At 50.3% G+C, this 20,061-nt stretch overlaps 2 protein-coding genes across 2 annotated transcripts; one reads left to right on the top strand and one right to left on the bottom strand.

Annotated features, from left to right (window-relative positions):
• Window positions 1-198: 198 nt before the first annotated feature.
• On the bottom strand, window positions 199-1,771 carry LOC122382847 (methyl farnesoate epoxidase-like). Its single transcript, XM_043368701.1, has one exon. It carries the CDS (start codon window positions 1,590-1,592, stop codon window positions 378-380), a length of 1,215 nt encoding a protein of 404 aa, XP_043224636.1. The 5' UTR covers window positions 1,593-1,771; the 3' UTR covers window positions 199-377.
• Window positions 1,772-2,401: 630 nt separating this feature from the next.
• On the top strand, window positions 2,402-19,938 carry LOC122382844 (glutamate receptor ionotropic, kainate 4-like). The gene is made up of 6 exons (XM_043368696.1): window positions 2,402-4,003; window positions 13,794-14,002; window positions 15,473-15,654; window positions 17,121-17,327; window positions 17,823-17,999; window positions 18,311-19,938. The coding sequence occupies exons 1-6, from the start codon at window positions 3,021-3,023 to the stop codon at window positions 18,692-18,694; spliced, it is 2,142 nt and encodes a 713-aa protein (XP_043224631.1). The 5' UTR covers window positions 2,402-3,020; the 3' UTR covers window positions 18,695-19,938.
• Window positions 19,939-20,061: the final 123 nt, after the last annotated feature.

Below are 20,061 nucleotides of genomic sequence, written 5' to 3'. Positions count from 1 at the left end.
GTTCTTGCTCGGAACTGTCGATATGGTGGCTTTATAACGGGTCACCAATCATGCAAGTGATGTCATTCATGGTTACATAGTTTTTATATGAATGTCATTAGTATTATATTTATTATTTTGTGATATTTTGCGCTGAATGGTACCATATCCTGGTTTGAACCAGAGTGTCGAGAACGGCGTGGCAAGAAGTACTACCGCTAATGGATCCATATTTATTTTTAACGAGATAAAGAGAAGATAGCAGGTAGTGCACAGATTAGTGGTTACGAGAAGTAAAATTCAGAGGAGCTATGATTGCTACCACATTTGAACAGCAAGCTGTGTTCACAGAGCTCAGAGTGCTATCGAGCGTGTCTTCCGTTTCTGATCCAGTGCACTTAGCTCGATTGTGAGCCATCGCGTTTGGTGAAGGTCACACTGAACTCCTTGGGCGTCTGCACAACTCCGAACGCGGTGTCATGCGACAGCTTCTGGCCGGGCACGGCGGCGAACCGGAACCGCTGCATCAGGCACGCGAACAGCATGAAGATCTCCATGCGCGCCAGCGTCTCGCCCAGGCAGGACCGCCTGCCAGTGCCGAACGGGATGAGGCGCTCGTCGTGTCGGACCGCGCCGTCGGCCGTGAGGAACCTCTCCGGACGGAAGGCCTCCGGATCGCCCCAGTACTCGGGGTCCATGTGCACCTCCTGCATGTGCATGTGCACCATGGTGTCCTTGGGGATGTTGTAGCCGGCCAGCGTGGTGTCGCAGGTGGTGCTGTGCACGGCCTGCGGCAGCACGCTGCTCCGCCGGCTCACCTCCATCAGCGTGGCCTCCGTGTACGGCAGCTGCGGCCGGTCGCCGTTGGAGGGCAGCCGGCCGCCCAGCTTAGCATCCAGCTCCTGCTGCACGCGCGTCTGCACGTCCGGGTACATCACCATCAGCTGGACGGACCAGTGCAGCATGGTGGCCGAGGTCTCCATGCCGGCGAAGAAGAGGTCCATGCTGACGATGATGAGGTTGCGGGCGTTGAACTGGCGCGCCTCGGCGTCCTCCGACTCCATCTCGATCAGGAACACGTCGATGAAGTCGCGCGGACTGGAGCGGTCCAGCGTCTGCTGGTGCTCGGCGACCACCTTGTCCAGCATGGCGACGGTTGTATCGCGGTGGCGAACCAGCGGCGCGTACCCGCTCCACTCGGGGAAAATGTGGCGCAGCCACGGCGCCAGGTTCATCGGACTGCGCGGGCCCACCAGCTGGAACAGCTCGTTCACAATTTTCAGCAGCATCTTTCCGTCAGGGCTGTCGGGATCGACTCTCCTGCTGGCCACCATCTGCCAGAGGACGTTGAGGACCGTGATGTTGAAGAGGTCGCTGTGGATGGTCAGCGGCGAGTCGATCTTTTTCTCCATCTCCTGAGCGAGATTCTCGAATTCATCCAGCACCACACCCTCCATGGACTGCTTGCCAAAGCCGAGATCTCTCAGGTGTCTCAGCGTGAAGCGACGGTGCTCCTTCCAGGTGGGCCCCTCGTTGAATATGATGCCCAGCTTCTGCTGATAGGTGCGCACCAGAGCGGAGAACAGGAACGGCCTGCCCGAGAACTCCGGCATCGCGCATGACTCCTTGATCAGGTCGAAGTTGACCAGGTGAACGGCCCGCTGTCCGGTGGGCAGCAGAATGCCGAAAATGTCACCAAACTCTTTTCGGCACTTGGCAATAAGCGGTCTGATGTTGCCCTTCCTGGTTTCATTGACGAAGTCAATATTACCGAAAATCAAGAACGGTGCCGGACCTGCAATGCAAAATAGCAATGCGTGAGGCGTCTGTGCAGGGCATAGGCGGCGGAACGGGGGGAGCACCGGGGCACCGTGCCCCCCCCTTGATTTTGCCATTGTAACATTAGCCCTATGGGCGTTGCATGGAAAGAAAGGGACCAAAAGTCGGCCATGCCCCCCCCCCCCTTAATTGAAGGTGTTCCGCCGTTTCTAGTGCAGGGTCATTTTCCCAGAAGTCTCGCCCCCTCCCCCAAACACTAAAGAGACCGCCCCTCTCCATCTCCGACGCTGGCTGTACGGACGGTACAATTGTGAACAAAGTGATTTTTTAGATAGAATGTGGTGAAAAACTTTACTTACGTGACATAAGTATTTGTCAGAACTATCTTTGCATTGACAAAGATGCGGCGAAGAAGTGGGTTTTATTACAACGCCCCGATCCACGTACCTGGATCGATCCACGCACGTACCTGGGATGGAGCTCTGAGCTTGGTACTGTGCAGTATGCAGTATACCGCTGCTGGCTCATGCGCTGAGGTTCGATAGGGTGACTTCATTTAGCGCCCTCTTCTACGGTTCGTTTGTTGGCGCCACGCATAAGATCGGCATAGCTTCAAGTAGGGCAGCCGGACCCATCAGTTTTCGACAACCACCTCCCTTTAGAGGGTTCCAAGGTTTTTACACACACGAGGAGGCCTGTCCGCTACGGGGACTGTCACGGTTCGAGGTGTTACGGTTCCGTCTAGGCGGTGCGGTTGTCGCGTCTGCGCGCCCCGTCGTCGGTCCGTCTGTGCCTCGCCGACCGTCGGCAGACGCTCCGTGCAGAGCCGGTCAGTCGGGCACTGGCCGGCGGCGGGGTCGTGCCGGCACTCCGGGTCACAGGGTGGTGTTTACCGCGAGGGGCGAGTGCGGACGCTGGCTTAGCCCCATGCTCGTTATCAGTGGTGTATCGTAACGAAATAGCTAACGATTTGGGAGGAGTTGTTGAAAGTTGCGTTGAAGTCACACGTTGGATGTGTTATCGCGTCACAGCAAGCGAGTGGTGATATCATCACAGTTGAGTTTGGGGAATATCGGTGGTTGTCTTTTGATCATCTGTTCCGTGATATTACATGAGTATGAAGAAAAACGAAATAGGAACGATGTTCACTAGGCTGCAAAAGTTCCTAAACATTCCTCGCACTGTGCGTAAATTCCTGTTGGGGGTCTGTTTCACATGATTTTGCAAGGTGTCCATGTAACTTGTTGCCGTAATTTTAAAATATGCGTAGCTCCCGGGAGAATCGGGTGGATTCTGGAAGCAGTTCGAGTTGTGGTGGGCGCTCACACGGCCTTCACCAAGTTCATAGACCCCGGCGGGCACCTTCTTCACTCCCATATACCTCAGACGCCGGGAGAGGCCGCCCCGCAGGCGGAGCAGACACCCCGCGACCGGTAACGTCTTCATGTCTGCGAGCACGGCCCCTGCTGCCGCTGCTGCTGCTGCTGCTCCTACTGCTGAGCCTGGCGACCAGCTCCGCCGGCACCGTGGTACCGCCATTGCTGGAGATCCTAGCTCGACACACCGGAGACTGCTCAGTACTCACCTTCTCCAATGAAGACGCCGCGCCCTGGCTTCGCGACCTCAACGGACGCCAGTTCTCCTCGATGAACTTCCAGTTCGAGTCGGAGCTGGGTGCCGGCCAGTTGCCGGCGCCGCCGCCCAACACCAACTACTACGCCGAGGTGCTGCGGCTGCCCTGCCTGACGCACGTCTTCTGGGGCAACATCTCCTCGCTGATCGGCCGCACGCTGCGCGCCGTCGAGGAGCAGAAGACGGTGGTGATCCGGCGCGAGTACTTCCTCCTCCACGACACGACCGGCGCTCCTGCGGCCGATCTGTTCGGCCCGCTGCGCGACCGGCCGAACGTGGCCGTCATCTCGGAGCGGGCTGACGGCACGGCGCACGTGACGGTGCGCTGTCTGTACTGTGACGCTGGCGGGCCGCGGCTGCAGCGCGCCGGCCACTGGTCGCCCGAGCAGGGCCTCCAGCTGCTGCGGCCGCTCTTCGCCGACCAGTTCGCCGACTTCCACGGCCACCGCCTGACCTGTTCGGTGCTGCCGTTTGTGCCGTTCGTGGACTATGAGGAGACCGAGGACGGTCGGCTGATCCCGCAGCCCTCCATCGACTTCAACGCCCTGCAGGTGATGGCGGCCAAGTGGAACTTCACCTACGGAATTAAGAAGCCCAGCGACCTCTCCTGGGGGTGAGTAGAACCACGGGAACCCTGCTGCCAGTCGCCTACTCAAAATGAGCTATCGGAACTAGACCGATCCATTGAAAATGCCTTTCACCCTAGTTTTTTTTCTTCTTCAAAATACAAGCCTTGTAAGCGATTGATCCTGTAGGTAAATCAGCTGATATGAGTGAAACACGGGATCCCATCCCTACCCACACACATAATGAAGAAGTTGACGGCAGCCGTTTTCACGACGGCCATCTGGTACACATTTGGTGCACATCTGGTACAGATTAGGTGCAGATCTGGTCAAATCAGGTTCAGTGTGTCTCTTAGCAGCTATCAGCTAGGGTTGCACTAATTGCTTATATGCCTGCTTTGTCATATTATCAGCGAGCATCATCGATTAAAACACTGAAATATGTAAATTCATAAAATGAAGATATTTGCTGTAAAAGAAATTAGGTGCAGATTTGGTCAAATCAGGTGCATTCGCCGGATAGCCCGTCGTGATAACGGCTAATAGCTGAGACGGACGGGATAAGTTGGTACGGATCAAGGCGATGTGCAAATAGTTTTTTTACGAAATGGTATATCAAATTATTCAGGTAAAGCACTCTGTAATCTATTCTTGTCTTGTATTATACAAGATGTATAGTCTTAGGGAACGAGATATATCTCCTAAGGACAAGTCGGTATTTCCTCTGGTCATTAATTCCAAATCCACAGTTTTCCATTGCCCGGGTGAGACAAGACGGGCCAGGCCAACAGGGGTCTTATCTGGGAGCTGTCGTGTTGTGCGGCACAGCATCATTACGGCGCTCGATTTAAGAGACATCTAGCGGCCATGAGTACAAATAAATTGGCGCGACATCTGCCCCCAAGCGGACGTTCGGAATCTGGCGCCATGTATGGACGGTAACGTAACCGGACAAAAGATCGTAAAGCAGAGGATCGTATGGCAGAAGATCGTAGGAAGTTGATCGTATGCAAAAGATCGTAATGGATAAAGATCGTACGGTATAAAGCTCGTATGGACAAAATATCGTATTTGCTAAAGATCGTCAAGGCAAATGATCGTATGCCAAAAAATCGTATGGGATAAAGATCGTACGGCATAATGATCGTATGGACAAAAGATCGTATGCGCAAAAGATCGTCAGCGAAAAAGATCGTATGCCAAAAGATCGTATGGTATAAAGATCGTACAGTATAATGCTCGTATGGACAAAAGATCGTATTAGCAAAAGATCGTCAAGGAAAATGATCGTACGAGATAAAGATGGCACAGTAAAGATATGGTATTCACATGGTGCATCCCAACTCCAGCGCATACAAAGCTTATGAATTTCTGTGTTCGCGACGTAAGTGGCCGTCTTAACCCTATTAGTGGCAGGCTCCTGGCTACCCCCTATTATTGGCAGGGGGCACTGGCGGATCCAGGGGGGGGGGCCACCGGGGCCATGGCCCCCCCCCAAAAGCCTGAAAGGGGGGGCCAACATATCTTTTGGCCCCCCCCAAAACGCTTGGAGAAAAATTAATGTGAGAAGGTTGCGTAGTAGATACCTACTAGAATCAGCAGCGTGATTCAATAGCGTAGAGAAAGTCAGGGGCGCGGGAACTACTTTCAGACTGGGGGAGCACACCATAATAGAGATCAACCTAGGGTCCCCCCAAATCTAGTTTTCTCACCGGTTTTAGGCCACTTATTTTTCATCCCTTGGCTTTTTCAACAAAAAAAAAAGAAACAGTTGCAAAAAAGGACGGCATTCCGTTTGAAAGTTGTGGGGGCACCGCCCCCACTGGCGGATTCAAGGGGGCCACCGGGGCCATGGGCCCAAAAAGCCTGAAAGAGGGGGCCAACATATCTTTTGGCCCCCCAAAACGCTCGAAGAAAAATTAATGTGAGAAGGTTGTGTAGTAGATACTTACTAGAATCAGCAGCGTGATTCAATAGCGTAGAGAAACCCAGGGGCGCGGGAACTACTTTTAGACGGGGGGGGGGGGGGGGGAGGTCACACCATGATAGAGATCAACCTAGGATCCCCCAAATATAGTTTTCTCGCCGGTTTTAGGCCACTTATTTTTCATCCCTTGGCTTTTTGAACAAAAAAAGAAAACATTTGCAAAAAGGAGCGGTATTCTGTCTGAAAGTTGTGGGGGCACCGCCCGCACGGCCCCAGAGTTGGGGGGGGGGGGGGGGCGGGGGGGGGGGCAAGCTGCCACCACTGCCCCCTCCCCCCGGTTCCCGCGCCTATGGAGAAACTACCGGGTTTACTAGCTTCCTTCATAAAGTGTCGTCATGTCTTATCGTCACCCGAGAAGGTCTCATTGCATAAATATCGATTGAGCTGTCAAGTTAACAAACTTGCTGTGGCAGCCTGACGTGACATGACCCGGCAACTTTTCATTCACGGAATATGCGCAATAAATTTTTTAGGAAAACTCACTGAGTTTTCGTTGAAAAAAAAAACTTGTTTTGTTTCGTAATTGTACAAGAAGCATATGAGGGACCTTTTTGTCCCTTCCTGCGAAACGGTAAAAGACTTACGCCAGCCTAAGGCGTAAGTCTTCCCCCCAGCCTTTAATTTCGGTCACAGCTCAGGCCAATCTCTAAGGGTCAGTCGGGTCACTTATTTCTTAAAAGGGTCCTTACGGCATCCAAGGACCAATTCCGGCTTTTGAGTGCGCCACATCAGCATTTGATGCTACGACAGATGTCGAAATCTGAATATATGTTACAGGCCGTATGAAAATTCGGTCCGTTTGCAAACGGCCTGGCCCAGTCAGGCCATATGAAACTACCTGAAAACACCGGCCGTTTGCAAACTATGACCTGAAATATCAGACCGTTTGAAAACGACCTAGTTAGTTTCGGCCTAGCGGATCCAGGGGGGTCACGGGGTCATGCCCCCAAGCCTGAAAGGGGAACAACATATATTTTTTGGTCCCCAAAAACACTTAAGAAAAATGAATGTGAGAAGGGCGTAGTAGGTAGAGAGAAAATACCGTATCATTAAAAATCTGTGAGCTTGATAAAAGTGTTGGTCTTGTCTTCACCCAAGAAGTTCTTATTGCACACTTTAACCATGGATGAAAGAACCTTCATCCCCTGGTTCTCCTTCATCCATGCTTTAACTCTCGATCGACGTGTGAAGTTATCGTGTAAGGTATCATGAAGCCGATCGCGACGAAACTTTAGTACCCTCATGGTGACAAAGTCTGAAAATTTCATGACCCTGACCCAAGTGAACTTTGACTTGTGGCCTATTTCTCGAGACTGTTTGGCCATGTTGGAGGCCATGTTTGGCCGGAATAGCGATTCGGCGTATGTCGGCTCACATTATCCGCGCTTTTATAGTCTTTTCGTGGTTTAAAACGCTCAAACATGTGATATGATGTTGCTCCCACGCATTAGGGCGGATGCCAATGTCACCTTACGGTCAAGTCAGGTCATTGACCTTTGATGACCTCGGTGCACTTTTCCGAGTTTAACATGTTTCTAGGATAGTTTCGTTTAGCTGATTTTGAATTTAGCATTTTGCAGCCATTTGAACATTTACGAAGTAGTTTTGATGCCTTCGTATCATGTTTAGCTGCCAGTGGTAGTGGACACCTGCTATACGGACGCCCATAAGTACTCCTACTGGTTGATCTGACCTGACCTGCCCCGACATGGTCTAAACGCATGAAGACATTATCTATGATCCAAACTAACATGAAATTTGTGATCAGCACAAAAAAAACGTATTACAGCCTTACTTTAGGAGGTTCTGACAGGTCCTGATTTTCCCGTCTTTTGGGTCTGTGACCTGACCTGGGCGGTGTTTCACGGCACGCTGCCAGCCGCTGCCAGCGCTGATGGCACTTTTGGTTTCAATGGAGACATCAACAAGCCTATACCCACAACACTACCGAAGGCTGACCTTAGCTCGCGGAATGCGCTGTCAGCGGCTGTCAGCACGACCGTGAAACACCGCCCTGAAAGGTCAACCAATGACCAAGGACCTTAAAATCGGGTATCATCGGCTTCGTCTCGTCACTCACGGGCAACACGCCTGTTTTTTTTCCGCGAGCTCTAGCTTAATCAGGGGCCGAACAGCAGAGGGTCCAACCGACACCTCCCAGCCCGCGAAGGCTGCGCCACGCACCGACCCGGAGCGGGCTAATTGGTCGACAAAAGCAATTTGAAGTGTTTTCAAAGTAATATTTAGGCTCGGGTTGGGTGGGCTACCATTTCTATTTTTTTATTTTTAGTTTAAAAAAAATATCGTTTCAGGGCTGTGACGAAAAAATAAGTGGCCTAAATCCGATGAGAAAACAGGATTTGGGGGTACCCTAGGTTTGGTTACTTGCAGGAGTTGGCCCCCCCCCCAAAACGCAAGTCTGGATCCGCCAGTGGCAGGGGGGGGGCTGTTTACGACCCCCCCCCTTAATATCTCGAGATCTAACGGGCCGATTTTCAAAATTCAAACGGCATTCGATTTCGCTCAACGTGATCTACATTTCTAAAAAATAAAAATTAAAAAAAGTCAATACGGGGGGTAGAGGGGGGTAAAAACGGGCAAGTTGCAGATACATTTTAGACTGTTTATCACGGCCAGGTTTCTGAACCAATCTTAACGCAACTTTTGCCGATCGATAGAGAATGAACCAGGAATTCACATGGATCCTAAAAATATGCATTTTCAAAAATCATAGGAGGATACAGATCATTGAGATTGGGGGTACACAAAAAGTATAGTAAATAAGGTTTTTGTTGGTACTGTTTCTAAAAAGGGTGGTAATGGTCTTGTTATGTTTTAATTTTCTTATGAGAGAACGACTAAAATTGTATTGGTAATGCATAGGCGGTGTCAGGGCACCTATGTTGGGAGGTAAAACATAACCCCCCTTTTTGGACGCCTGGATCCGCCTAAGATAGCAAAAACGTGTCAAAAGAGGATGCACAATAACTGTATATGTTATCACATGATACCTTTTATTCACTGTTCGTAAAACTGGTGCAGCATCGTGATCTTCGCCCAAATGACTCGCTTCACGAATAGGACCCCCCAATTCCCAGTGCTCTGGAGCCGTCCCTGGTAAAGTTATGAACTTGAAATTTTCAGGGAATGTGCCCAATTTAGTTTTAGGAAAAGTCAGAAAATTTCAGCATCGTAGCTTCAGCGGTTTCGGAGATATTCCCGAAAAACCTGAGGGGTGGATAAAAACAACCCCCCCTGCCACTAATAGGGTTAACCCGCGCCGTGCTGGTGGTTTGAGTTTTCCGCAGAGTGCTGGAGGGGGGGGGGGTGTGCTAACTAGGTTCCTGGGCCAAGTAGCGACACGCGGTAAGCGGCAATCGCAGAAGGAAAACCTCGGTCATTTTCGGGTCAGGTCAAACGTCAGGTCACCAGAGGTCATCAAAGGTCAAATTTTGCCCATTTCAACAATTTTCAAAACACCCGACGGCTAACTCGAGAACCAATAGAGTTACAGAGCCGCAGAAAAGCGCATTCGATGGTTCTTTTAAGGCCGTTTTCTGAATATTGTCTTCAGATTGGACCTCGGTTTTTGCACAGAGTCGAAATCGGAACCGAAGCTTCCAAAACTTTTGATCAAATGTTTGACGATCTTTTGCTTTCGATTGTTGTTTTTTGTGTGAAATCTTTTGCGAATTACCCTCATTATTCTACAATCATTTACCTACAAGATTATTCTATACGATTATTTACTTTACGAACTTTTGTCGTACGATACTTTACAACATAGTATCTTTATCTTACGATTAATTTTTCTATGATCTTTTTAAATACGATCATTTGCTTTACGATATTTTGCTTACGATCTATAGTCGTACGATCTTTTGCAACATACGATTTTTATCATACGATCATTTTCCTACGACCTTTTTCATGCGATCATTTGCTTTACGATCTTTTTCTGAAGATCTTTCGTCGTACGATCTTTTACGACATACGATCTTTATCTTACGATCATTTTCCTACGATCTTTTTCCATACGATCATTTGCTTTACGATCTTTTGCTTACGATCTTAAGTCGTACGATCTTTTGCGACATACGATCTTTATCATACGATCATTTTCCTGCGATCTTTTTCCATACGATCTTTTGTCTTACGATCTTTTGTCACGTAATCGTATGGACAGTCCGGACAGGCACGATGAACACTGAACAGTAGGTATAGCGAAGTGCAGATAAGAGACTTCGACAATCGACATCAATACATTTTGACTGCAAGCTTGCAAGGGTTTAGCCTTAGGTCGCTGGCCAGTGTGACTAAAATTTAAATGTGATGTTTTATTGCCCTAATGTTCATTTAATGCTTTGAGTATTCATCTTGTAGCTGTTAGTTTAGTTTCGCCCTCCAAACATGTTAATTATCCATTGCCCAAATTAATGGTCCATTTTTCGAACCTGTGGGTACCTACAGGGTCAGGCTACATCTAAAAAATTATATAAATGTGCATGACTTTTAAAGTTGAAATAAAATTTATCTTATAGATTCGCATTTTCAGGGGCACGATTTACCGTAAAAACTGAACTGAAGACGCTTACTTTATAAGTCCGTAAGCTTGATTCAAATGAGCGAGCTTCGCGTCTGAATAATATGACAGTGACTTAGCCCCATGTTTGCATAGTAGCAGCCAGCGACCGTTTACCTGCCGAGCGGTCGGACAGTGCAGAAGGGCCGAAAAACGCTGCGCTCGTGCGATCCCCACCAGTTACCGGTCGATGGCTATATGACGTTAGCAGCCCACTTTTCTGTCGGGTATGCGCTGTTGAAAATCAATGGCGAGACGACTTGGTGGGATAGGGCCAACTACTTACTGATTTTTCGACCTTTCTAACCAAATTGTTTGCCATTTACCGGCATGTCATTTGCAGCCTGTCGAAATAGGTAACTGAATGAATCGAGTGACATTGTGACCACGTAACATTTACGAGGCATGTTCACGCGTTCTAGATATACTCACACCAGAAAGGCAAAAGTGCGTAAATTATGATCTATAACGTTTTCACCAAAACAATACAACTTCATATCTTCATCAACTGCTATCGTACCTACTTATTTCTGAGCATGCTTTGTAGCTGAATCCTCGCTCTTGTCACGTCCTCACGCCAGCCCTCGGACCTTTCAGACACCACATGCCATATGGGGTCGTGTCCACGCCAGATAAAACGGTGCTCAGCGCCTCACTAAACCCACCACGACCGTGATTAAACGGCCGTATAATTTCCGCCGCATTGATGACAGTCGCGGCAGTCACGTGCCACGCTGATACGGTCGCTGGCCGTGCTTCTAACGCCGGGCGGTTGTCGCAATGTGTCCGTAAGGAAGTGGACGGGCGGCCCGGCTCGACATGCATGAGTTTTCACATGAAACGTCGCCTGATGGGTATAAGTTATCGATGAAATATTAAGAGCACCACAAGCTTCCCTTGAGCCGGTGCAACAAGCAATGTCATGCTCATTAGCGTCGCCACGGGGGGGGGGGCAAGCGGGGCAGCTTGCCCCCCCAACCTCCGGCAGGGCACCCCCTGAGATCGATGCAGATCCGATGAGATTTTGGGGTCGGCAAAAAATGGGGGTAGTTTTCGAAAATGTCCTGTGAAGTCAGAATTGGTCAGAGTCGAGAGTCCCAGCGAGAGTCTGAGTGAGAGTCACCAAATTCTTCCGGACTTTGACTCCAAACTCGGACATGTCAATACTTTGATTCATTGGATGTATTGGTTGGTTTTAGCTGAGTTCTATGCTCGGTTTTCATCAGTCTATGAAAATTTTGTCACGAAATTTTTGTGTGAAGACCTAGCTCGAAAATTTCGAAGTTGGGTCAGGGTCTTTTCCAGTTCTGGCTAAATGTCTGCGGCATGTTCAAGTGCCGTTAAAGTGCCACAGGGCTATTAAAGGCCGCTCTTATGCTCCTAAAAATCCCCACTGAACTCTAAGAACGTCCTACCGTAAGGTGGGGCTATTTGAGACAGTGGGGCTATTTGAGACAGTATTTAGAATTGTAATAAAATGAAAACCGTTTGATATTCATGCTTATTTTTTTTTGCTCAGGCGATTCACTGCTCGATTCAGCACCACCCTGAGCAAACATTTCACAAAAATATCAAACGATCTTCATTTTATAGTTATTTTAAATACTGTCTCAAATAGCCCCACTGTCTCAAATAGCCCCACTTTACGGTACGCTAACTTCCGAGGAACCCAAACCGACCTCTGGGGGCCCTCGGGCCGGCACTTGCGAACACCACTCCGGTCTCCCACTGCTGATTCTGAAGGCTTAGGCGCAGATATTTGAGGGCTACTTGGACAGTCTTTCTGAGGGCCTCCGCCTGCCTCAACGGCCCCATACTGGCCTATGAGGGTCCCATCGGTGTCCAATGGCCAATGGCAGTCTCTGATAGTCATTCCAATCATCCATACGGCAGGTCTATGAAAGAAACGGATCTTCGAACAAGGACCTTCGGAGATTTTTTTAAACCTTCGCTGACCTCTAATAGTTAGCCCAGCCGAGCTCTTGAGGCAACACAGGGCTCTTGCAGACCCAAAACCAGCATCTGAGGGGCCACGTGTGCCTCTCAGCAGGGCTGCGGGTCGTGGTTGGACTTTGGAGTCGGTCGGGTCGACAGCTCTGACCGGAGTCAGATCCGATTTGGGGAGCCGGGGTCGAAGTTGATTTTGGAAGCCGGGGTCGAAGTCGAGTCGAAAATACAACAAATACATCGCAAAAACTATGCAATTATGCATACAAGAAACGGATTTTAGAAGGGTGAACCGACTGCCTGGATCATTTTTAACTTCTTCTGGATGAGGATCGGGAGCACCTGCACGGGGCCCGTCTGAGGGAGGGGTCCCAAAGACCCACTGTGCCCTCCGGCCTCCCCATAACAAGGTTCTGCCCTGCTAAAACTGACGTACCTAACGGGTAATGGGCCAAGCATTGATTTTACCGAAGTCGTCCACTCTATTTTTTTTTTTTGCATTTCATAGCTAGAGGAAAATATTTGCCACCACTGCATTCTTCGCGCCATGGCGCGTCGAATGACATGTAAAACGTGTGAGTAATGACTGTAGAAAGGCAAGATTTAGCACCAAAATCGATTTTGCCCCCCCAACCGAAAATCTCTGGCGACGCCTATGGTCATGCTACATGATGTTCCTAAGCTTAACCCTCGCCCTGGTAGGGGGGAGGTCGATGCGACCCCCCTAAGTTTTATAAAAAAATAGCGTAAAAACGGCGGCACTGCGCGCCGTCAAATTTGGTACAGCCTACGGGCAACCTTTTTACACATGACCTGGAAATTCAGGTCCGGTTGACTTTGGGCCAGGCCACCAGGTTAGAAAAACCGGTACAAGTTCATGGTCAAATTTCAATTTTCTTTATGCACCTGTCCAACTCACAGCTTTGGACTTATTTCTTTAAAACTTTCAGGATGTGCTCAATAATTATCAGATCATTTACTGATTGACAGATCAGCATCCCGACATTTCAACAGCGGTTGGGACCCACAGGAAACTTCATAAGCCGTGGTGAAGGCGTACCTAGGTAGGTATAGGCTGCTCAAATGTCTTAGACATAATTCTTTTAAATGTTGCCCAAATTTCAATTCAAGTAACCCGCCCTTCATAACGCATGCCTTGGGGATTAACCAGTCATTTGAAAATAACGGTCATTCGGTGCCTACCTGCTTCAACAACCGGACTACCACAACGGTGCGTCACATTCGCGTATCATACCATTCCAAAACCATCCTCTGTCGCTTTGCCCCCCCCCCCCCCCGTGACATCAGTTCCACCCTCCAGCGTTCAGCGGCCCAACGGCAGCTGGACCGGCATCATGGGAGAGCTGGCCGAGGACACCGACACCGACTTCACCCTGGTGCTGACCATGCTACACAAGCGGGTGGCCACCATCCGCTTCACGCGTATCTACGCCATCGACACGTTCGTGTTCGTCACGGGACTGGCGCAGCCAATCCCGCAGTGGCTCTCCATCTTCCGGCCCTTCAGAAGTGAGTCTGAACGTCGCGAACCAGCCGCCGGCCGGTGACCGGGCTAGTGGCGGGTTCTTTATACGGTCATGTGAATTACACACCACAGTGGTAGCTCTGTGAAAGTATGTAATTAAGTGACATAGTAGCCGTGCAAGTTAGCAGAATTCTTGATTCTTATTTATGTGAGTGGAACCGTTAACACTATTTTTGTGTTAAAGGGACCCTCCCACCTTTAAAAAAGTTTATGAATTGGCATGAAAGTGATGTCGCTCGGTTCAGAAAGAGCGAAAACGAATATCTACCGAATTTCACCGAAAAATATTCACCGGTTTTCAAGATATTAGACTTTTACTTTTGTTTACTTTTTGGGATCTCCGCTGTTCCTAGCGACTTTATTTAAAAGTGCGGCATTTGTTGCGCGCAACGCAGCATATACCACCGCGTGCTACAAAACGTTTTAGTCAAACATTTAACGGACGTTCGAAAGCCTGATGACGTCATCAGATTTAAGTGCCTATACCAATACATTGTGGCACTTATTTGCACAGATGTCAAAATCAAACTCAAATTTCTTTGCGATGAAGTAATTGCTGGAGAAACGGTTTTCACGGCACTGATTTTCAAAGAACGTCCATCAAGATGGCTATCTCAACTCAAATCTAATGTTAAGGTGGGACAGTCCCTTTAAATACGAGTAGCTATTTTTGTGTTAAATACTCGTATGTAACGATTCGAAATTACGTGGTGAGCTTTGTCAGCGTACGACGAGAATGAAAGCTCTGTCTCTGAACCCAGCCCACCGCGCTATGGAATCGGCCTCACTGTTGTGGCGAGTTCAACAGCCTCTCTCTCTCTCTCTCTCTCTCTCTCTCTCTCTCTCTCTCTCTCTCTCTCTCTCTCTCTCTCTCTCTCTCTCTCTCTCTCTCTCTCTCTCTCTCTCTCTCTCTCTCTCTCTCTCTCTCTCTCTCTCTCTCTCTCTCTCTCTCTCTCTCTCTCTCTCTCTCTCTCTCTCTCTCTCTCTCTCTCTCTCTCTCTCTCTCTCTCTCTCTCTCTCTCTCTCTCTCTCTCTCTCTCTCTCTCTCTCTCTCTCTCTCTCTCTCTCTCTCTCTCTCTCTCTCTCTCTCTCTCTCTCTCTCTCTCTCTCTCTCTCTCTCTCTCTCTCTCTCTCTCTCTCTCTCTCTCTCTCTCTCTCTCTCTCTCTCTCTCTCTCTCTCTCTCTCTCCTCTCTCTCTCTCTCTCTCTCTCTCTCTCTCTCTCTCTCTCTCTCTCTCTCTCTCTCTCTCTCTCTCTCTCTCTCTCTCTCTCTCTCTCTCTCTCTCTCTCTCTCTCTCTCTCTCTCTCTCTCTCTCTCTCTCTCTCTCTCTCTCTCTCTCTCTCTCTCTCTCTCTCTCTCTCTCTCTCTCTCTCTCTCTCTCTCTCTCTCTCTCTCTCTCTCTCTCTCTCTCTCTCTCTCTCTCTCTCTCTCTCTCTCTCTCTCTCTCTCCGCAGTGACGCTATGGATAGTGACCATCGTTTCGGTCTTACTGGCCGGACTGGCGGCGTTCGGTTTCACCCGCTTCCACCCACTTCCGGAGCGTCGCTTTACCATCAGCCTCTCAATACTGAACACCTACGGAGCCATGTGTGAGAACGCCCAGAGTCGAGTGCCGTCTCACTCCACCGCGGCCAAGGTCAGTGTGGGGTCGTTGTAAGGCGGTAATGACGCATTCCAGCGAGAGGTGTATTGCGGAACAGCCTACCTACTAGTCGGGGTGTATTGCGGGACAGCCTACCTGGTAGTCGGGAGGTGCATTTGCCATTGCGGTGCAACATACCTGGCAGTCTCAGACTCTAATACGTATTGCGGTAGAGCCTACTTGGTAGTTGAGGTGTATTGCGGTACAGCCTACCTGCCAGTTAAGGTGTATTGCGGTACAGCCTACCTACTAGTCGGTATGTATTGCGATACAGCCTACCTGTCAGTCGGGAAGTATATTGCGGCACAGCCTACCTGCCAGTGAGGGGATGTATTGCGGCACAGCCTACCTGGCAGTCGAGAGGTGTATTGCGGTACAGCATGTCCGACAGTCGGGAGGTGCATTGCGGTACAGCGTACCTGTCGGTTGGTATGTATTGCGGTACAGCCTACCTGCCAGTGACGGGATGTATTGCGGTACAGCCTGGCAGGCGAGAGGTATATTGCGGCACAACCTATCTGACAGTCTCTGGTGTATTGTGACACATCCTTCCTGATAATCTCAGGTGTATTGCGGTACAGCCTACCTGTCAGTCGGAAGGTATAGTATATTGCGTACAGCCTATCTGCCAGTCTCGGGGGTATTACGGTACAGCGTACCCGTCAGCCTCAGATGTATTGCGGCACAGCCTACCTGCCTGTCTTAGGTGTATTGCGGTACGGCCTACCTGCCAGCTCGGTGTATTGCGGTACAGCCTACCCGTCAGCCTCAGATGTATTGCGGCACAGCCTACCTGCCTGTCTTAGGTGTATTGCGGTACGGCCTACCTGCCAGCTCGGTGTATTGCGGTACAGCCTACCTGACGGGGTGTATTGCGGTACAGCAGGGGCGTCGACGCGTAAGGAAAACTGGTCCGACTTTTTCTCGGGGGGCCCCCACCGGTGGGGGCCCCCAGGTGTTAGGTTAGGTTAGGTTAGGCAGGGGCCCCCGTGGCCGCAGCTGGGCCCCCGAGAGCCCCAACAGGGGCCCCCGCGGCCACAGCAGGGCCCCCGCGAGCCACAGCAGGGCACCGCCTAGTCGAAAAAGTGGTCCGACTAGTCGGAAAAGTCGGACCGGTGTCGACGTCCCTGCGGTACAGCCTACCTGTCTGTTGAGGTGTATTCACTAGCGGATTCATAAAGGGCTGCGAGCAAATGTGGTGGTGCGTGACGTGGATAATTCAGCTAGGGTAGGAAGTATTCCGACACATGCATCAGAAAAGTGAGCCGTATTTTTCTGACGTTGGGTTCTTGGCTTTCAAGCTCGTGTCTTCGTCGTCCTAATCGTTGTGACCAGCGCCCTCATCCGGTGGAAAGGCCCAACATACTTCTAGATACACATCTAGCTAAGTGAGGAAAATAAGGACGACTGATGCTTGTTGTCACACGATCCCTGATGCTCACGGCTCTGATGTGCCGCAGACGTTTCTGGGCTGGTGGTGGCTGTACTGCATCATCATCCTGACCGCCTACAAGTCCAGCTTGGTGGCCATGATGACGGTGCCCTCGCTCAGTGAGAACATCAACACTCTGGAGGCGCTGGCCGAAAGCAGCTTCTCCTGGGGCCTCAGCGACGGCTTCGGCTCCGACTTCACCCTGTTCCAGACGTCTCCCGTCTCCGTCTACCAGGTGAGGACCGAGGACGATGGATTCGAGTCTTGGTTTCGATAATCTAACCGTACTGAAGGCCGAATGTGCTTGGCACGTGCAGTGATGTTAATGTCACGCTGAAACGAGATGCGGCGACAACACGTGCCTTCCGTGCTGTGCTTCACTTGGAACAAAGGGACCTTCACGGGCATGCTAGTATCGCGCTACGGATACTATGTCAATAGCACAACATGCAGGTAGGCGCTAGCTTACACTGATAAACAACTACTTATATGCAGGGCGCAGGCAATTAACGAATTGCAAGCTTGTCTTGTTCAGTTCATGAGGCATTCTGGCCAGACAGAAGCATATGTCAAGTGTTAGTCAAGTCAGGTCAAGTGTTACTCGTTACTCGTTGGCAAGGTCGAATGGGTAGGCTGAGTGCAATTGTGCGCAATCGCGTGCATATCTGCTGAGTGCTGACCCGCCGTTTCGGCACCGGCTGATTCCGTGACCGCCTTTATCTCCTTTCAGCAACTGTTTGCCAAGATGCAGTTCCACAACACGTCTGTGTCGTTCCGCAAACTGCTGAACGAGCGGTACGCCTACATTTCGTGGAAATCGAACCTGGACACGGTGATAGCGGAGCGGTACTCGGACCAGCGCGGCCAGCCGCTCGTGCACATGTCCCGAGAGACGTTCTCACCAGAGGTACGCCGGGCTGAGACATTGTCACAGGCGTATGGTATAGCGGGCCCTCACCAAAATTATGCCGAACACTTCTTAATCTTATTAACTATTGGTGTTGCTCATAGTCAAATGTTGATTGTTCTTTATTCATCGTTTGATAATGGTTATATGTAACAGACACTGCATAACTACACCAAAGAATAAAGATGAGTATAAGGTGGTTTAATAATCGGTTTTGGCATACGAAGCGATACCAGTAAGCTGACATTGCCCTTGTGATCTGAAGAGAGTCGTTCCGTTCCCTTGCTGACCAGTGCCTGTCTGCCCGGCAGAACTACGGCTGGGGCTTCCGGCCGTCGGCGCCGTACGTCCACAAGTTCGACTCGCTCATGCAGCAGCTGGTAGAGGCGGGGCTCATCACCAAGTGGGAGCACGACACGCGCGAGCGGCGCGCCTCGCTGGGCCGAGACCGGCGGCCGGCCAGCCGCGGGCCCGACCCCACCCGGTTCGTGGCCATCTCGGTGTACCACCTGCAGGGCGCCTTCATGCTGCTGTCGGCCGGGTTCGCGGCAGGCCTGCTGGCTCTACTGGTCGAGGTGTTGGTGCACCGCGCCCGCAGTAAGGCCGCGCGCTGGCGCTGGCAGCGGCTGGCCGCTCGACGCCGCGCGGCCCTCGCCTGGCGCAGCGCCGGGCCCCGTGCCACGAATGACGAGTGATCCGGGCGGCCCGTACTACAAGCGGCGATGAGTGACCCGGGGCGGGGCGTCGGACGCCGTATGAACCGACCCTACGGGCCCGATCGATTCCACCGGTGCTAGTGCGTGATTGGGAAGCGCCCAGCCGCGGTAGCGCCACGTGACTTGTAAGCGTACCACCTCAGTGCTGCCAACACGGTCGGTCACTCACGCCCCATAGAACGGACACAGGTGGAGGTATTTACAAAGTTCCTGTTAGCAGCCGACGGTCACATGCCCATGATTGCTAATGCAGAAAGACGTGATACCAACTTACCGGGCGCAAAAGGCCACCACTTTAGTTTATCAGTGGGACGCATATTCTGAATGGCCAAGCAGCGCTGTTGCTCAGCCAACCAACAGGTGTGTACATTCATTCTGTCATCAGGTGAAAAGGACTTGGATTATATAAACCCCACTACCTTAATTACACTTAGTTGTCACGCAACTCCGGTGTTTAACACACAAAACACGCATTATCTAGGTGCCAATAACATTATTGGACCCGGAAACGCAAAGTAATTGTAGATAAAAAGCAAAGGAAAAAAAGCACTGGGAACGAACAGGCATGGTTCCCGTCACTTACGTAGCGCATGTTATGCTGCTATTTGGCACGATGTGCACATTAACTTCCAAAACGGAAGTAATTTAACTGGCTGCGTTAGGAACGCTGCAATACTGAAAAACAAGAAGGGTCTTGCAAATAACGGTAGCCCTAACTAAGTGTTGGATATACGATCCTTTTCTGGTCATAGGCAGGCCCAAGTTAGGCTTTTTTCCATGTCACACATCTGCTTGCTCAGGACGCTTGAAATCTTCATTTTTTTTTTAGGCCTAGATGATTAAAAATGCGATACTTTTACATTCCATCATAACTCAATCTGCTATGAAATCTGGTGGGCTGCCGTTTTCTGGTTAAATTTGGTCTCCTCCGGGATAAGGACTAAAATGTGAATTACATCACTCACCTAGCTCACGCACATCAGTCATCACAGAAAAATACAAAACAGCAGACAGCTGCGGCATAATAATAACACTATCATGCCATTGGGTTGCGGGGTCCCGTTTACGAAGCAGATGTTAACACTGGGATTAGCCAGTGTTGTGGAAATGTTATTCGAGTGTGTGGGTGTGTGTGTTCAATCTGTGAAGCGTGTGATCACGGGGCTGTGGCCAAAGCGAACTGAGGCAACACCACAAATACTGTCAATAAAACCCACATCAACTGAGCGTGTGTCCGATGTGATTCGAGATCCATCAGCACCTATATCGTTCGAATTCAATCACATTCTATGGACGAAGGACACCGATGTTCAATTCAAGCAAGACCAATTGTTAGCAGATAAACG

The sequence above is a fragment of the Amphibalanus amphitrite genome, unplaced genomic scaffold (assembly GCF_019059575.1).
Source record: "Amphibalanus amphitrite isolate SeventyFive unplaced genomic scaffold, NRLGWU_Aamphi_draft 000148F_arrow, whole genome shotgun sequence".
NCBI classification, from domain to species: Eukaryota; Metazoa; Arthropoda; class Thecostraca; order Balanomorpha; family Balanidae; genus Amphibalanus; species Amphibalanus amphitrite.
This window is presented reverse-complemented; position numbering and strand designations above follow the sequence as displayed.

What these genes read in the sequence shown, in the direction of transcription:
- LOC122382847 (XM_043368701.1), bottom strand. Translation starts at nt 1,592, where the DNA reads ATGCCGGAGTTCTCGGGCAGGCCGTTCCTGTTCTCCGCTCTGGTGCGC.
- LOC122382844 (XM_043368696.1), top strand. Translation starts at nt 3,021, where the DNA reads ATGCGTAGCTCCCGGGAGAATCGGGTGGATTCTGGAAGCAGTTCGAGT. An exon ending in CCCAGCGACCTCTCCTGGGG is followed by an intron (nt 4,004 to 13,793) that starts GTGAGTAGAACC and finishes TCCACCCTCCAG; the next exon opens with CGTTCAGCGGCCCAACGGCA. An exon ending in GAGAGACGTTCTCACCAGAG is followed by an intron (nt 18,000 to 18,310) that starts GTACGCCGGGCT and finishes TCTGCCCGGCAG; the next exon opens with AACTACGGCTGGGGCTTCCG.